The sequence below is a fragment of the Eutrigla gurnardus genome, assembly GCF_963514095.1.
Source record: "Eutrigla gurnardus genome assembly, chromosome: 4".
NCBI lineage: Eukaryota > Metazoa > Chordata > Actinopteri > Perciformes > Triglidae > Eutrigla > Eutrigla gurnardus.
Genome location: NC_139918.1, coordinates 4,269,243 through 4,287,047, shown reverse-complemented (window position 1 = coordinate 4,287,047; position 17,805 = coordinate 4,269,243). Strand labels below are relative to the sequence as shown.

Sequence of the window (17,805 nt, the reverse complement as noted above, 5' to 3'; positions counted from 1 at the left end):
ATTCATTGTTCTATTTTGGAATGAGAGGTGAAAGTAAGCCTAGGTTAAATTGCATTGTCGCGCGCATTGATCTCCCAGACCATAACACAACAATGCTTTCCGTACCACATGCAAGTTCTGATGTTAAATCATGGAGCGCTTCCGATGGTATGGTTTACATAAATGACTCGCTTAAAAATTACGCATGTCGTCTTTCTTTCTTTGTCAAGCCTAAGTTTATAAGCTACGAATACCCAGCCAACCACAGACACACAGACGTTTGTTGCTTAATATGTAATGATAAATAGATGGTACAGATCAGCAGGGGTTTGGAGGGGGGGGGGGGGGGGCACGTACAGAAAAATACACGCTGTCAAGGGCCATTAAAAAAATGAAGAACAGCACTTTTCAACCAGTTAAAGGTGGAAGAAAAGTGCTTCAGTGATTCTTGTGGAGAAGAACACAAATGGTATTTGAGCAATTTGATTGTCAGGTGATTAGAGTCATAGATATTCTATTCTTGTAGAACATGTTAGTAATCACATCATATCATTTATGTTAATGAATGTAGAGATATTCATTCAAAATATAATTCTAATTATGTATTTTTCTTTGTTACAGATCATATACGAGATAGCGAACTTCAATTTCAAAAAGCACTTTAAAAAGGCACTTTTAAGAGCCACTCACTCTCTCTCTACCTCTGTTCCATACTGCTCCTCTCTTTCTCTTTTACTGCTTCCCTCTCTCTCCCTTACTACTTCTCTCTCTCTCTCTCTCTCTCTCTCTCTCTCTCTCTCTCTCTCTCTCTCTCACACACACACACACACACACACACACACACACATACACACACACACACACACTCCTGTATTTTGTGTATCTGTATTGTGTGTCTGTATTGTCCAAGTCCAAAATGCCCAAATCCCCGAGGATTTTTTCTGATCCTGCTGACATCAGGGACCACATGATGGGTGAAATGAGTCATGTGCTACTCCTTAACGCCCGGGTGAGACCAATTTTCATCAGCTTACTTGCATTTGTATGAAATTTGATATTGCTGTTGTTTGAGTAATCCAATGTAAAGTATAATTTAACAATCTGGTATTGTGTCTGAAAATGTTGCCCTTATTGTCATGTAGGCTGCAATGGGAAACCCCTCTGTTCCTGCCCCCAAAAAAAGGAGAAAAAGAGCAGTCAGACGTCAGACATCACCCAGACCTGCATCAGGTTGTTGTTTACTGCACTGTTGTCATGGTTAAGATAATTCACTAAATACCAGTGGGTGGAAATATGGTGGTATCCCTCTTTGACAGATGTTTGCTTTTTTTTTATGAATTTCCAGACTAAAATGTCAGAAACTTTAGGAGCCTGATAGAATACACAATCCAAATTTTGGATTTTTTACCCTCTTCATCCTTCTCTCTCTATCGTATTTAATCGATTTAATTTATTCTTTTTTTATTGAAGTTGAGTGGACACTTGAGCAAGGAGTGCCAACGCTGATAAACGGTTATTTATGAGTACATGATAATAAACTTGAACTTGAACAAAATATTGGTCTCTGCAGCTTCCATGAACCCAGTGAGTGAGGAAGTCCAAGTCCAGATGGAGGGAATGGAATTGACTGCAAGTCTTGGTGAGTATGCAATCTTTCTGACTGAACATGACTGTGTGTGTGTGTGTGTGTGTGTGTGTGTGTGTGTGTGTGTGTGTGTGTGTGTGTGTGTGTGTGTGTGTGTGTGTGTGTGTGAGGCGGGGGTGTGTTGTTATCAAATGTTGAATTGAACTCTGGTGTAGGGCTGCAACAATTACTGGAGTAACTCAAATAACTCAGTTTCAAAAATTCCTTGAGGAAAATTACCCGCCTCGAATGTTCGCTTAAATACCACCACACGTAATTTTTAGCCTTTCCTGCTCCAGCAGTTTTTCGATGTAACCGGCGAGATCACCTGCCGGACGTCCCTCTTTCTCTCTCACTCTCCCTCCCTGCTCCGAATCCTAGCGCTCATTACATGTAAAAAAAAAAACAACAAAAAAAGCATTACATCTGTGAATGTTTAAGATAGACGCTATGACATTCCGATCAGCAGAGCTGATAATGCATAATGATCACTTTGCATAATGATCACACTATGCTGATTTTAAGACTGATGCATAGGCTACACCAGGGCTAACGAACCTGCAGCTCTTTGCTGCTGTTGTGCGGGTCGTGGCTGCTCTTTTATTTATGTCACTTTTTCTTGGACTAAGGGATTGTAAACTAAATTGTAAAAATAAATGAGTGGCCATTTATTTCTCTTGTCCTGCCTATAATCACTTTACTGGTGTTGTATTGCGGGCATATGTGTGCAGCTCGCAGAGTGACTTTAGCTTTTTTTGTGGCTCTTCATGCTGGACCGACCCCTGGCCTACACGTTAACCCTGACGTTCTTCTCACAATGTTGAGAGCAGATTAAAAATACGCATTGAATTTATCTACTTGCTACTACTTCCTACTACAATATATTTATCTTTGAGAATCGATAAAAAATTCTTCTGACAAATAAGTTCATATTTGCAGAGTTTGTAACTTCAGCTATGAAACCCCTGTTCTCTGATTGGGGAGATCACACAGAGGAGCTAGGAACGTGGGCTGGGCCAGACTACGTTCGAGAATGAAATAAAATTTTGGGCCGAAGTATGTAGGGTGGTGTCACCAGGCTATGAAAATCCCGCTTGTAGGGTGCATTTTGTGCGCCCTGAACCAATCTCATTGTTTTCCAAATGTTTAATCTTAACGTGATTGGACAATTCAGCAAATCAAGCATGTCCACTAGTCTTGCGCGCGTTATGTTGGCGCTGTAACTACTTCCAGGAAGAAAACAAAAAGGTGGCTAGCGGAGACTCGTCAAATTGTGAAGGAAGGATGGCGACTGTGCTTGTGGTGAAGGAAAACTAGATTAATTGTCTTTGAGAAACTCAATGTTTTAGTTGTCGAATGTGGACAAGAAAAAGGGTGAAGGATTTGGGACCCAACTGTCCGGATTTAAATATTATGCAGTAGACTACTGACCATGAGCCCACTCACTTACTTTCTCACAAGCACACAGAGAGAGAGAGAGTAATAACTTATGTATATACCCAAACTTTCTGAATTCTACAAGGCAAATAAATTAAGTTAAAACTTAGTTCCCCGGCCCCATTTGTCTTTGTCAGGAAATGTTCTATTTTGTCTTTATTATTTTGTCAGAATGCACCAAAATGCTTTGTTTTTATATGAAAATTATAAAAAAAACATCTTCTGGGTGATATACAATTACTCGATTAATCGATAAAAAAATCTATAGATTACTTGATTACAAAAAGATTTGATAGCTGCAGCCCTACACTAGTGTGTTCTAAGGTCAAACTCAAATTGTATCATGCCTACCCACAATTGATGGATGGTTAAACAGTTAAATTATTTTAAGGGGTACTCTTGGCTCTGCTGCTCCAGTGGCAACAGGAGACACGGCCTGGACACAACGGCAAGTGCTCGCTGAAGTCAGGGCAAAATTAGCGAGGCCTGTACTCCTAGATGCCAAACTCTCGGCCCAGAGAGTATCACAAGAAACATGCCAGAAATGCCTTGGAGAGAAGGCAGTTATTCGGTGCCTGGAGTGTGTCCCACTGGACTATGAGTACCTCTGTGGCACGTGTGACATTGAGGTTCACAGGAGGCATGTCTTCCATGACAGGGTGGCTTTATGCCATGGCTACCTGGAGCCTATTCCCCCTACAAAGGCAGTGGTGGTGGATGGGAATGGCCAGCCTCACTTTTGTGAGCAGGGTATGTTCATTCAACAATTTCTGTACTCTAGTGAAGATTCCAGAAATATTGTGTGTTGGTTGTCAAAGGAAACTCTTAATTATGTTTGATATACGCACGCTAAAACATTTGCTTTTTATCAAAAAGCAGTGATAGTGACATATGTTATAGTCATCTGGACAACTTGTGGATGTTGGAGTGGGGTTTCAAATCACTAGTGTAATGTAGAAAAACTAAATCTTTATTGCAGTACACCAGTTGCCTTTGCCTACCCAAAGGGTAATATGTGGGTGCACTGAGGAGGCTGAGGTCACAAATGGGAGGCATATTACAGTGGTCACCATGAATGGTATGTTCTGGAAGTCCCACTTTTTGTTTCAGTACCACAGAACCTGTAACCCAAATTGAAATCTGAAAGCATGGAAAAGCTGTTTCACTGTTTAACTTTCACATCAATATACAGTACTACAATTACCAAATGTTAAATGTCATGTCAAATACTGACTATAGACCTTATGCATGGGGGCGTTCAAGGGGCGTTGCAAATAACTTCCGCATCAACATTAGGCCAGCCGATATTCCTCCAGTTCAACGTCAAGGTGCTGTCGTACGCGGTGGTGGAAGGCTACAAGTGACTGACAGAGTTGTTATTGCACTCGCCAAAAGCTAATAACTTGTGACAAGTTTAGGTCCGCACGCCATATGAATATATATGGCCTAATGTTGATGCGGAAATTATTTGCAACGGCCCATAAACTCCCCCGTGCATAAGCTCCATTTTCAATCAACTTTACCACAATTGTGTCTGTGAACCACCTTCAGTCTAATGTGTCTCTTTTTTCACAGGACGATACGAGTTGTGTTTGCCCCGAAAGGTCTGCTCTGCCTGTAAGAAAGAATGGACTCCGGGGGTAAAGGACCTTATTCAATACAATTACTGGCCAAGCACCATCAACTGCCAGACTCTGTATGCCATTGAAGTTTTTGAGGCATTCTCAAATTTCAAGTTGTCGGCACCCTCCCTCTCAAGAACTGCTTTTTTAAAGCACCTGGAGCACCAGTCGGTACGAAGAGGAAGGGTAAGTCTGCCTGAATCACATTGTGACACAATTATGACTATTTCTAATTTTGTGTTTTTTGAAATCCTAACAGATTTATTTTTTTTTCATTTCATAGCCAGGCAAGGTCTGTGCAGACATGTTCCAAAAAACATATTTTGAATACTGCTTAAACAAGCATAATGAAGAGACCATGGCGGAATACAATCCGTTTTGCTGTCCAGCCTGTCAACCAGATATGTTGGCAGTGTGCTGTGATGGAAATAGAAAGCATTACCGCTTTAAAAAATCCAAGGGGTATGTAAATATTACACGGACGTTAATGTAGATATTTGAACAACAACATTGTCATTTCAATAGTTTCATGAAGAGTAATGTGTGGTTAATTAAATTATGTATTTTGTGATAATTTGCAATGCACAGAACTGAGGATCCCTCTCTATATGAGGGCTTGTTTATAGCCAAAGACACTGAAGTCATGGCCTTTCTGGAAAGCATCAGAGGAAGCAGTGGGGCAAGAGTAAGTTTGATTCTGCATGCCACAATCGGTTTACGTATGTGTGTAAGATGTGTCTTTATTATTAGTCCAAATGAGTAACAGCTGACTTCACAGGCAAATGACAGTGGGACATGTGGGGCGTCAAGATTCAGGGCAAGTAAGGAGGCATCAAATAAATCCTCCTCCAAAATTGACGAAGAGGGTATACAGGTGGCAGTCTGCAGGTATGTTGGCATCTCAGAAGAATGTTATTGTACAGTGCCATTTTCCACTCATGTTGTGGAGACCTACATCAGAATGTAATATTTGATGTACTGTAAAAAAAAAAAAAAGAGAAATGTGACTGTGTGTGAGAGAGAGAGAGAGAGAGAGAGAGAGAATGTCTGTTTGTGTGTGTCTGTGAAGGTGTATGCAAATGGCAGTAAGCTTTGAATAAAAAGGTTTTGAGCAATTCTTTGGGCCCAAGTTTCATAACGTTATCGACAAACGGTATGGACTTGTCCACCTCTCTGCCTGCGCAGTGGCATCAACGGTATATGCATTTTCGTGGGCTTGAGTGAAGTTGCACTTAATTAATGGTGGGGTTGGTTAGAGCAAAGCAAAATAAGTCCGATCACATGAGTTATGAGAAAAGCCATGTCATCAAATCACTATTTTACTTTTTGTTCAACCTTTTACATTTATTGTGCAATATTTTGTTCAGTAGTCCAAGGTTTTTAAAGGTGTTCAATATTCACTTTCACCCGCCTATATCGGATACCTGTTAGTATCTCCCTCAAAGACTGAAGGGACAGGTAATTGTACAATAATTAAGTTGTTGTATGCCGATCCTGGGTAATTAGCAATACCTGGCCGCTCCACAAATTACAATCTACTGGGCATTTTGCACCGTGGGTCCCAGATCATCTGGGTATTGAGGGAGTGCACGTTTTTGCGATTTACTGTATATCCACAGGAACATGCTCTATGCGTGCAGTGATTGCACCCAATGAAAAGATTGCCAAAAAAACATACCATATAAATACCATATAAAATGAGAATATTGTGTATCTTAATGTTGATGTCAGCTGATCATTTTGAATGCGCAATTTGGATAAGGTATACTTTTATTGCACTTTGTTTATATGAGACGTGAAGAGTACTCGTTTCCCTGATGCATGTGCATTAATAGTAGTCCCAAATGTGTTGCAGAGAAATAATTTCTCCTAGAAGATGAATAGAGGTAATAACTTCAGTTCACTTAAGGTTTCTGGACACGTATCAGCAAACTGATAAGTTCGATTTCAATACTGTTCATATGTGATTGGTGATTACAAATTCCCGTAGCCACCGGCCCTGCCCAGACTGAGTGAGTAAATGTCGAGAGTGTACAGATGCATGTGCGGGGGGTGAAAAAAGCCCATACTGTTTTGTCGATACTGTTATGAAACTTGGGCCCTTTGTGTGTAAGTTCATCATTAACCACATTGTCTCTTATCAATCAGACACGGGATATTATTGCGAGGACTGAACCACTACCGTGGCGAAATATTTGCATACCCCATGTTTTTGCAGAAAGAATTGGGAGAGAGGGCAAATGTCACTTTCTTCTGCATGGATGTTGTCTGCAGGTAATTTCTCTTTGTCAACTTACTCTATACTAAGTAGGTCAGTATTTAAGTCAGGGTCGTCGTTTTGGATTGCTCCAACAAAATGTGTTGTAACGTGTGTATTACTCACTTATGTTGCTCTCTTTTTGTAGGTACTGGCCCTACCTAAGCAAAGTGGTTGTTGAGTCTCCAGCTCTTCAGCCTTTGATGCATATGAGACCATTTCTCAGTGTAATGCACGCCAAAGCACATACAACAAAATGCGAGGTACTTCAAATTTTAAATCATAATAATAATACTTTACATTTCACTTTAGCCATTACAAACCATTACAAAGAAATGGTAAAACACTATGTTGCAGGTGAGATGGGGTGGCAGGAATCAAGATGGAGTAGGGAACACTGTTGGAGAGGAAGTTGAACAAGTATGTTATTACTGTCATTATTGAAACTATGTGGATATAGGACTCTTCCCTGAGCCTTCAATTTAAGAAAAAAGCAGGATGTGAATGAGGATGCACATCTACAGTACAGGGAATGGGAAGAACAGTTACTCCATTGCCACTTCAGAATATTGCAGTGTTACAGTGACAACACCCATTACCCAATCCTGAATGAATTCCAAATGGGCAGTACATAATGTCACCAGTGCGTATGTACATGCATCATGTACAATTGGATCACTATTCAAACTCCCTAGCTGTTCCATCGTGCAAAGGCCACATCAACTTGCATTTGATTTCTCTTCATGATAGAGATTCAAAATTGTTGTTTAATTTATGTTGTTTGTTTTTTTTGTCAGTTTATATAGCAATGTAATTAATGTATGTACTTTTATTTCTTTTGTTTTCAGTTTATATAGGGATAGTTTAATGTAAGTCTTTTCTTTACATCTAGGTTAACAGCTTTCTCTCCAGGGCAGCTCTCGTCACAAAATACATGACAAAAGCAGGTTGGTATAGCACATGTAATGTTCTGACACAATACACTGACACCATAAACTGTGAAGAAAACATTCTGAAGACTTATTATGGTATTGTTATTTAATGTTATTACACACACTTTTAAGCCAAGTCATGTCTATCTGATTTTCTCAAATTAAATAGCTTTTTGAATGTGAATCTGTCCTAACCAGCATGTGGATTTATTTTTGTTTAAATTAGGGAGAGAGAATATGCTGACGCAACAGGCCATGGGTTGGAACAGAAAAAAGACAGAGAACCTCCACAAAGCCTTGGCCCACAGATATGTCACAGTAAGTTAATTTCATAAAGATTGGATTAAGTTTATTTTTTTTTTTTTTTTTTTTTTTTTTGCTAGAACATTTCATGATATTGTTTTACTTTTTTGGTGTTTTGAAGATCTCAGAGAGGGCAAAAGTGGAAGCTGCCAGTCTCAGTGACTTTCAGCAAAAGCATAAAATCAATCAGCAAACGACAGAACAGTGGGTGTCTGATGTCCAGCAATGGGCAGTCACAGGTAAATCAAGCACATTGCAACAACTATTACAACATAACGTGAATATAAATTTGGGAATTAAATTATCATTGACTGTCTTACCCATTTAGAGCGAGTCTACACAACAGGGTGTACAGAGGACCTCAGGGCAGAAATAGAGACCATCACAGTGAGCCTTCTATGCAAGAAGCAGGACCTCTATCGTCAGCATGGTTTGTTGATAGCTATTGTAACGGCACATTACAAAATCAAACAACCAAAACAAAATGAGACAAACAAAACAAAACATTGACCATGTTGTCCATGAGTTTCTCAGGCTATTGTTTCACTTTGCAGATAGCAACCAGACAAGGCAAAGTAAGCAAAGGAAAAATAAGAGATTTAAAAAAAAAACTAAGAGAAAAGGTCTTGCAGTACAACGCATGCGGACTTGGCCTGCAATTTGACGGAGGGGTACATCCTGCCATGGGAGAGACGTGAAGATGGTATGATGTCCTTTATGTGTACCCTTCTGACTAAAAATTTAAGTAATTCACCGTCTCAAATTTGAAGTGTTTTAGTAGCACGACTGTGCAGAAAACATCTTTAATCCCCACTCTGAATGTATCTATCTCTCTCTCTCTGTTTGTCTGTCTCTCTCTATCTCTCTCTCAGCATTTGAAATGTAATCACAAAAGTATTCTCTTTTCATATTTCCCTAACTTTCCTCTACCTACAGGCAACTCATTCAGGCTGAAAAGGTCGCTTTTTGACCAAATCATGCTGCTCAGACGTTACGAGGAGGAGCAGAGCATCCTCGTGAAGGAAATGTCTCAGCACATCATGACGTTGAGGACGGAGATAAAGCGAGTGGACAAACTGAAAGACAACATTAGGATGGGCGGTATGTTGAATTCTGAACATTTGTTATCCTGGCTCAACATTAAATGTAAACCCAAATTTAAATGTTTTTGTCGCATACAATTATACAGGATAACAGTACATGCAGTGAAATGTTTATTCCACTGTCTCCTAACTGTGCAATGTGTGTAATAAATAAACAGACAGACAAGTGCAAGTGTTTTCTATGTGTTGGTGCTCCTGCAAAGGTCTTCATTTGTGTATCGACTGATACTGTGTCCCCTTATGTATATGTCCTGTAGGTCAGGTAGGGCATTCCTGGTGGTATGTTCAGTTAATTGAACTACTCCACTGGGCCGTACGGTCTAGCTCGGTGCTGTTTCCATACTGAATTCTGATCTATCCATTGATAAAACTTTCACTGGTGGATCTTGAAAAGTTCTTAATTTGTTCAGGTAGCTCAAGGCGTCTGAGGTGGAAACTCCACTGATGAGCAGTGAATTGGTGTGATTTGTCCAAATCAGGTCTTCAGTAATACGGCCACCAAGATATTTAAAACTATTTTTGTTTTCAAACCGAATCAGAACCTTGGTAATTATTAATTAATTAATAACATATCTCTGTTAAATGTGTTCATGTCTCTCTTAAGATAGCTCTGTTATATGATTTTGGAATTCATATTTTTCTGAATTTATTCTCTTTTTTTAAAAAAAGAAAAAAAAAACACTGACATGTTTCACATTTTCAACATTTTCTATTTTAATACAGATTTTGGTGACGTGTCAGAGGAAGCAGCAAAAGGTTTTGAGAGTGTCCTAATGCGGAGGTCCTCAGAAATGGAGAGTTCATGCCAACAAGCTGTGAGCACATATCAAGCTATAGTCGATGACTTGAGGATTGAAGACGCTGAATGCAGGGTGGATTCTGAGGAAGAAGATGGCTTCAGTAGTGCAGAGTCAGAGGAAGAGGATTAGGAAATATTTATGGAGGACAACATTTGTATGTGTTATTTTGCTTTCTGTTAACTTGTATCTCTTAACCTGTATCCATTTTATTGCACCCCTGCTCCCCCCTCTCTCGCATGCTCTCTCTCTCTCTAACAAACAGACACACAAATATTCAAGTTCAGTTTGAAATTGCTCAATAAGCCTTAATGTTCATTCCATCCATCCATCGTCTTCCGATTTATTCTGTATTCAGGGTGGGGGGGGGGGGGCTGGAGCTGATCCCAGCTGTCATTGGGCGAAGGCAGGGTTCACCCTGGTCACCACACCCCAGGTCGCCAGTCGATCACAGGGCCAACATGTAGAGACACGCTCACATTCACACCTGCGGGCAATTGGAGTCCCCATCCTATCTCCATCCTGCATGTGTTTGGACTGTGGGAGGAAGCCGGAGAACCCGTATTGGATTGTATTGGAAAACCTTTTTTTTTAATCAATTAAACAGTGTCATGATCGAGGAGATTATGAAACACACAGAAAGTGTGTTTTATTATAAGTTTTAGTTATCTAAACTTGAGTCTTTTATAAAAAATTGTCACTTCCTCAGTTGGTTAATAAAAATCAGTCGTTATTAACATTGTGTGGTGTCATCTTATTACACTATTGCAGTGTTATACAAAGGCCTACTTCCACCATCTCCATGGACAACTTCTTCAGTAGCCTAACAATTCTAGGTAAAGGCAAAGGTAACATAACTGTTAAACTGAAGACCTACATTCCAGTCAAGCCTCAGAGAAAAGGTGTGCAATGTCAATGCAAGGTGTCAATTAACACCAGACTTACAATTGAAGGGACATAGCGGATGAGGGCTGATTCCACAGAGTGGGGGCAGACACGCAAAAATCCCTATCCCCAAAGGTCATGAGTCTGGTGCGTGAAATTGCCAGCTGATCCTTGTCAGAGGACCTGAGCGACCGCAGGTGGTGTAGAGATGGAGGACGTCGGAGAATTCACCGGGGCCTGATTGTGAAGGGACATTTAACTGGGAGGGAGAATTTTGAATTTGATACAGAACTTGACTGGTAACCATTGAAGCTGCATCAGGGCGGGGTGATGTGCTGCCAGGGCGTAATGCCAGTTAAGCTGCAGCTGAGTTCTGTACATATTACACTCTGTCCAGGGTTTTGGATGGGAGCCCAGTAAGCATAGCATTGCCTTAGTCCAGATGGGTTGAGATGAAGCAGTGGATGAGGGTTTCAGTTATTCTCAGAGTCTGAGATTAAGAGTCGGAGTCTTGCAATATAATTCAGGTGATAGAATGCGGATTGTGTGGTGTTATGAATATGGGACTGGAATGACAGGGTGGGGTCCAGGATACCGTAACGGGTGATGGAGCAGCCTCAAATAGGTTACAGTAGGGTACTGGTCCTGATGACTCTTTGTGTCTATGCTCATGCAATTGTGAGTGTAAGACCATGATTATGCCCAGAAAAATGAAAATTATCAGTGTGAAATAAAATTGCATACCGGTATCTTGTTTGACCTGATCACCACTGTTCTGTTCATGTACCTCATCCCAACAGTATTTTGCTTACACACAATTGTCAAATAGTGCTCATTTTTTTAAAAACACTACACACAACTAACACAATTGGACACCCTATTTGCAGAATACCTCACATATTTAGAAAAATGAAACACTCTTGTAGAAACTATACACTCTTCTTTATACCAAAAAAAAACATACTTTTCTAGTGTGAGGTGTGCCATGTCTGTCATTATCAGATCTACAACAGGGTATTCATCTCTTGTAGGCTGTCTTTGTGGTAGCCTACACTCAGCTACAGTAAGAAAAACACAGCAAGTGGTTACATGGCATGATGTAGGCCTTTACAGGCTTGCATGCTATTGACAGTAAATCTTGTCTTAACAGAATTTGAGACACGTCAGACCAGGCAACATTTGTCCAGTTTCTACTGTGTAAATGTGCTAATTGTAGCCTCACATTAATATCATAGCACCATCTCCTATAGCACCTTATCATGGTCAATGTATCATAGGGCCAGTCCCTGCTTGGCCTCTGTGCTCCTCATGCTCGTTACTTTTGGATGCTGGATTTATAGGCTAATCATTTTTCCCACCTCACAATATTATGTTCACATTCAAGATTGTTAGTTTAGTCCCAAAACCATCTTCTAGTTGGCCGCACTGACCGGCACGTTGGGTAATTTTGCCCTTCAGCCAAAATAATTGCCTACAACTGATCTACAGTAGGCCTATCTGTCTCTTCAGTGTAATTTTATAGCCTACTACGGATAGGTGTTCCGATCCTCAAGTCTTGAATCGGATATTTAATTTTTTTTTACATATACAGTAAACATACTAATCTGATACGGTACAGATAGTTGTAATACCAAGATGCCACAAACAAAGTGTGAGTGAGTGAAGCCTGCTGGCAACACCTAAGTTTATAAGAGTGCTTTGACCCTTAAGACCTCATAGTGAAGAACGGTGACTCATGGGGGCATAATGTGAACACTCTAAGCAAACTCTGGCACCTACAAGTAGTCTCCTATCTCAAATTTGGTTGTAGATCATCTGTTGTTAATACCAATACATCCAAGTTTGCTTTGACCTATTAATGTATGGGCTGATTCATGTTAATTGTCCAAGGGAAAACTAACCACAATGCAATAAAGTGAATTGTTTTTGAGAATTAAGGATTAAGGTAACTTGTGTCAATCTACTTAATCTTAAAATTTGACAATTAAATGAAATTGCATGCAAGGCACCATCGGTATGTCAAGGCTACTGAGGCTAGTAACTTGTTCACTTGAACTGAATTCAGATCACTTAAAAGGGGCTGTATGCTAAACATGTACCTCCAAACCGTTTCACAGTAAGATGAAATAAGATAAAGATAAAATAAAGCAGGGCTGCACGGTGGTGTAGTGGGTAGCACTGGCGCCTCACAGCAAGAGGGTCCTGGGTTCGATTCCCTGGTCGGCCCGGGTTCCTTCTGTGTGGAGTTTGCATGTTCTCCCCGTGTAAGCGTGGGTTCTCTCCAGGTCCTCCGGCTTCCTCCCACAGTCCAAAGACATGCAGGATGGGGATAGATTCATTGGTGACTCTAAATTGCCCATAGGTATGAATGTGAGTGTGAATGGTTGTTTGTCTCTACATGTCGGCCCTGTGATAGACTGGCGTCCTGTCCAGGGTGTACCCTGCCTTCGCCCAACAGCTGGGATCGGCTCCAGCCCCCCCGTGACCCTGAATACAGGATAAGCGGTAGACAATGGATGGATGGATGGATAAAATAAAGCACTATGGCGAATGCATTATAAACTTTATTGATTTCAAAATTCAAAACACTCAACATTAAAACACTCAAGTGTTGTAAAACTGCCATTCAGAACTAAACTAATGATGGTGCCATTTTTTTTAAAACCCCATCACGCATGTAACACATCACAGGTCCACACACACACACACACACACACACACACACACACACACACACACACACACACACACACACACACACACACACACACACACACACACACACACAAAGTACTTCAGGCATCCTCCCAAGTTGGAGGCCAGGTTTTCCCACTGTGAAAAAAGAAGAGATGGTTTAAAAGGCATGCTATAATGTTTACACAACCAGTAATTCTGTATTATTACCTTTTGTTGTGGAGAGACCACTAGATTTACCGGAGTTATAATAATAATAATAATAATAATAATAATAATAATAATAATTATATTACTTATATATAACTTAACTCACTACACACAACACACAACCAATTCCCCAAAGCACATACTGTGCACATGACAAAATGCAGCAGTTATGCAACACTGAATTGAATGCTAGGGCAACTTGAGGTAATTTTCAGTGTTTTCGTCCCAGGTAGAGATTTTGGCACACATCCGCTAAATGAAGTGCATAGAAATCTTAACCAGTACATAGACTTTTTAGCCCAATTTAGACATTTTAAACTGCAGGTGTCCTCACTTGTGTCAGCAGTGGTACCAAAGACCATCTAAAGGCAAGTCAGGACACTGAAAAAAATTTCCATAAAAATGAATGAGGGTAGTTGGCAACGGCAACAGAGAATGTTTAATGTTTAAGGAGAAGTGCCACTCAAGGAGACTTCCGCCTTTTTTTCCCCAGTTGCTGTTAAATTGCAGTTACACTGGGGTGATCATGGGTGAGCGCAGAATGAATGGGCTTCTACGGGGCTACGCTATACCACTCAAATCCACTTTTCTCAGGATGACATTTTTTGACTGGCTATTTGACTGTGACATCCTAAATGGGAGCCTAATAAAATACTCTCAGCTGAACATTTTAATTTTTAAGACAATTTTGGTCTAAAAGGCCTTTCCAAATTTCAAAAAGGGGAGGGGTGTGTGTGGGGATGCCTTTTTCAAACCTTTTTGAAAAAGGCGATTAGGCAAGATGTTTTGTGAAGATGCGCAATGAAATGTGAAAAATCATGCACAAATTAGTCACTGATCATTGTTTGTAGATTTAGAGTCACACGAAAGCCACTCCCTCAAAATATTTTGTAGGATAAACTGTATGCACTTGCTAATTTAGCTTTCTAGCTCCATAGAACCCCATTCATTCTGCGCTTGTGCGTTATCATCCCCAGTGGACCTTTGGTGAAACTGCAACCAAACACTGGTACAATGGGGCTAATGGGAAGTGGCACGGCTCTCCGTAGGCGGGCTGTGACGGAAACATGGCCGACAGTTGTGAACAGAAAGTCCTGCCCTTAGTCTGTAAGTAGCCAATGGCGTTGTTGGGAAGGGGCATCATTTACAGTGCCTTGTGTTTGGTTTCACCTTTGCCCAATAGCCATGCTTGGATGCATCGTGAGGACAATGTTCAGATTTTCGAAAATTCTACAAATGTTGCATAATGTTCATAAAATGTAGTGAAATGTTTGGTATTCGGTCTTCAATAACTACTAACGTGGAGAATCAAGTCTTGTTTTGCTTTGTTTTAGCAATTCTGGGAGACCAATCCATTCTGATTGAGACAGTGATTCGCGTGGTGTGCTTTGTTTGACCTGCCTATCTGGAGTTACACCAGACTCCCCATTGATTTTAATGTGCTCTGGTCTTTCTAATAGCTGAAATAACTGCCCTTGAGGATTCAAGATGACCGCCGAGTGTCTAGTCTCCTCATAATATAAAGTCCTTGATGGTACAGACCTTAAGGGTTGTGTGTTGAGTTTTGAGGGAACAGTAAATTCACATTTTATACAAGCTGTAAATTGACTACTCTGCATTCTAGCAAAGTGCAATGTCTTCAGGGTTGGCCCATAAAAAGATGGGGTGTACTTACTTCTGTGAGATACTGTAAGTATTTACATGTTGTTAACAGTATCTGATTGTTGTGAGTGATGTGTATGTCTGCTGGACATCGTAGTTATGTGGATGATTTTGAGTGTCTAACTAGTGTGGAAGACAACCAACGCACCACAGTTTGCAGGGCAGCCAGTCAATTAATTTCTCTGTTTTTCCCTGTGGAGGACAAACAAAGAAATAGAAAATTACTACTTTGATTAAGATAAACACTGCTCTCAACTTTACATTGAAGTGTTTTAAACTTAAATGTTGTATCAGCAATGCAATTCATAATGTTTTGTAAATACAAAACACTTCAGTTCAGCTAATATCTCGTCAAGGTCCACTCACTTTCCATTCCCTTCATGAGCTTCAATATCCAGTTAGATAACTGATGCAATAAACTATTTCCATTATCCAATTAGTGGCATTAGAAATAAACATGTGATCAAACATTATTGGTAAATAATCCATTGTATTTCATTAATTTCATTTAACTGGAATAACCTTTTTCTTCCTCGTCTTCAGGACACGATTGTAAGAATGCACCTCTTGGTGATTGTGGGGACAATCCTTTTCTTTCTTAGAAGCTGTTTGTCATAGGGAAATATAGATATGTTAATCCAAATACAACATATAAGAAAGGAAACAAATAACCAGCACATCATACTGTATAATGTATCATGCAACATGCTACAGATTATTTGTTGTAAATTGAAAATATGTAAAAAAAAAAAAAAAAAAAAAAAGGGTTATGTTGACACAGACATAATGACATTATGGGCCCTAGTTTCGTGGCGCAGCGAAGGGTGGCGCAGGGTGGTGGAGCCGGTGTAATGCAAGTTTCGACCAGTGCAGCCTTGCCCACGGTCAGTTTGGCAGTTTGGTGGATCGCCTGCGCCGAGATGGGTGTGGCGGCACAGCAGGGGGAGGCGTCACAGATTCAGCTTGGTGCAGTGGAAGTTTCGTGGCAAAAAGCCTCGCCGAGACTGAGACTGGGCGCAAGGCGAATTACAGCTGGCTCTCCTCCCTCTTTCCCACTTGCGGGGGTGGGAGTGACTGGAGGCGTGCCTGCGCTAGACTGCGCCGTGCACGAAACTTGCAAAGTCCAGGCGGACACACCCCGTCGGCGCGGCGCAGGTGCGCTGAGAGCTGGCTGCGCCTGGTCTACGAAACTAGGGCCCAAAGACTGCAATTTTCCAAAAATTCATTATTGCTCATTTCATATAGAAGAAAAGTTTAGCTAAATTTAATTCAATCATTTAATAAAATAGTAAACTTTTTGAGGATGAAGTGAAATATGGCAGAATATCAACTTTAAGTTTAAAGGTACACCTTTGGTTCTTGGCAGTCTTTTTTTTGTTGCTGCCACACTGCTGATCTGAGGGTGTTGGTCTACGTTGACCAAGTCTTCTAAATTTTTAGACAGAAAAAAACAATATGTTAGCAGGTGAGGTATGCACTGTGTACAGTATGAGTGTTTTCTCAAGCTCAATTCAGGAAAAAGTTGAACACAGCAAGACAAAGTGAGACAGCAGTAAGCAGGCAGAGCATAATGAGATATAATCTTATCATATTGACTTGCTGGGAGTTACCTGAGACCAGCTGTTGTCCTTCATCCAACTCTTCTACATTTTTAGACAGAAAAAAAAAACAATATGTAAGCAGGTGAAGAGAGACTATAATGTGCTACAATACCCATAATAATATAGCCTGGTCATACCAGCCTACGTACTTCTGCCCAATTTGATTCTGCTTCAGAACAGAGTCCGGCTAACGCCTCATTCTTTAGGGCTCAGTCTGACCGCCCAATCAGTGAACAGTTTCATATCTGAAGTCACAAACTCTACAGATATGAACGTATTTCTGTCAGCAGAAGTTTGGATGGATTATCAAAGGTAAATGTGTTGTCCAAATTATCCGTTTGGCAAGTATTAGGAAGTAATATTAGAAATTCTTGATAAATGCAATGCGTTTCGCTCGACCAATGAGTTCAAAAGTAAACATGCAAGCCACGCTGAAGGGACTAATTGGAATCCAACGACAGGTTCCCAGACTGAATGACGGGAGAGAATCGAAATCAAACGCTGGTAATGGCCAGGCTAATAATAATATGCTGCTAAAATACATTCTCACAAAATATGCAAGATAACAATAAAGCTCTCCTTAGCCTACCTTGACTGATGGTCTCCAAATTAAGAATGACCACATCCTGGGAGGGCTCAACTGTTCTGTACTTTTCTGAAAGAATAAAAGAAACATATAGAATATATAATATGCAATTA

At 40.4% G+C, this 17,805-nt stretch overlaps 1 protein-coding gene and 4 long non-coding RNA genes across 5 annotated transcripts in view; 3 read left to right on the top strand and 2 right to left on the bottom strand.

The window, feature by feature from the left end:
• Window positions 1-17,805, bottom strand: part of LOC311011713 — a 354,053-nt gene that overhangs the window by 122,262 nt on the left and 213,986 nt on the right. The window lies entirely within an intron of this gene.
• On the top strand, window positions 878-1,618 carry LOC311011980. The gene is made up of 3 exons (XR_014596966.1): window positions 878-988; window positions 1,122-1,209; window positions 1,550-1,618. It is a non-coding gene; the product is annotated as an uncharacterized lncRNA (long non-coding RNA).
• On the top strand, window positions 3,460-7,725 carry LOC311012408 (uncharacterized protein; the record flags this gene model as incomplete). The annotated part of the gene is made up of 10 exons (XM_084007873.1): window positions 3,460-3,790; window positions 4,020-4,118; window positions 4,616-4,848; window positions 4,946-5,124; window positions 5,251-5,347; window positions 5,441-5,550; window positions 6,811-6,936; window positions 7,068-7,182; window positions 7,277-7,339; window positions 7,717-7,725. Exons 2-10 carry the CDS (start codon window positions 4,112-4,114, stop codon window positions 7,723-7,725), a joined length of 939 nt encoding a protein of 312 aa, XP_083863999.1. The 5' UTR covers window positions 3,460-3,790; window positions 4,020-4,111.
• LOC311012707 lies at window positions 8,731-10,755 on the top strand. Its single transcript, XR_014597065.1, has 3 exons — window positions 8,731-8,857; window positions 9,091-9,255; window positions 9,981-10,755. It is a non-coding gene; the product is annotated as an uncharacterized lncRNA (long non-coding RNA).
• Window positions 13,687-17,150, bottom strand: LOC311012012. The gene is made up of 5 exons (XR_014596969.1): window positions 17,116-17,150; window positions 16,856-16,933; window positions 16,028-16,110; window positions 15,654-15,697; window positions 13,687-13,771 (listed from the first exon to the last, which is right to left on the bottom strand). It is a non-coding gene; the product is annotated as an uncharacterized lncRNA (long non-coding RNA).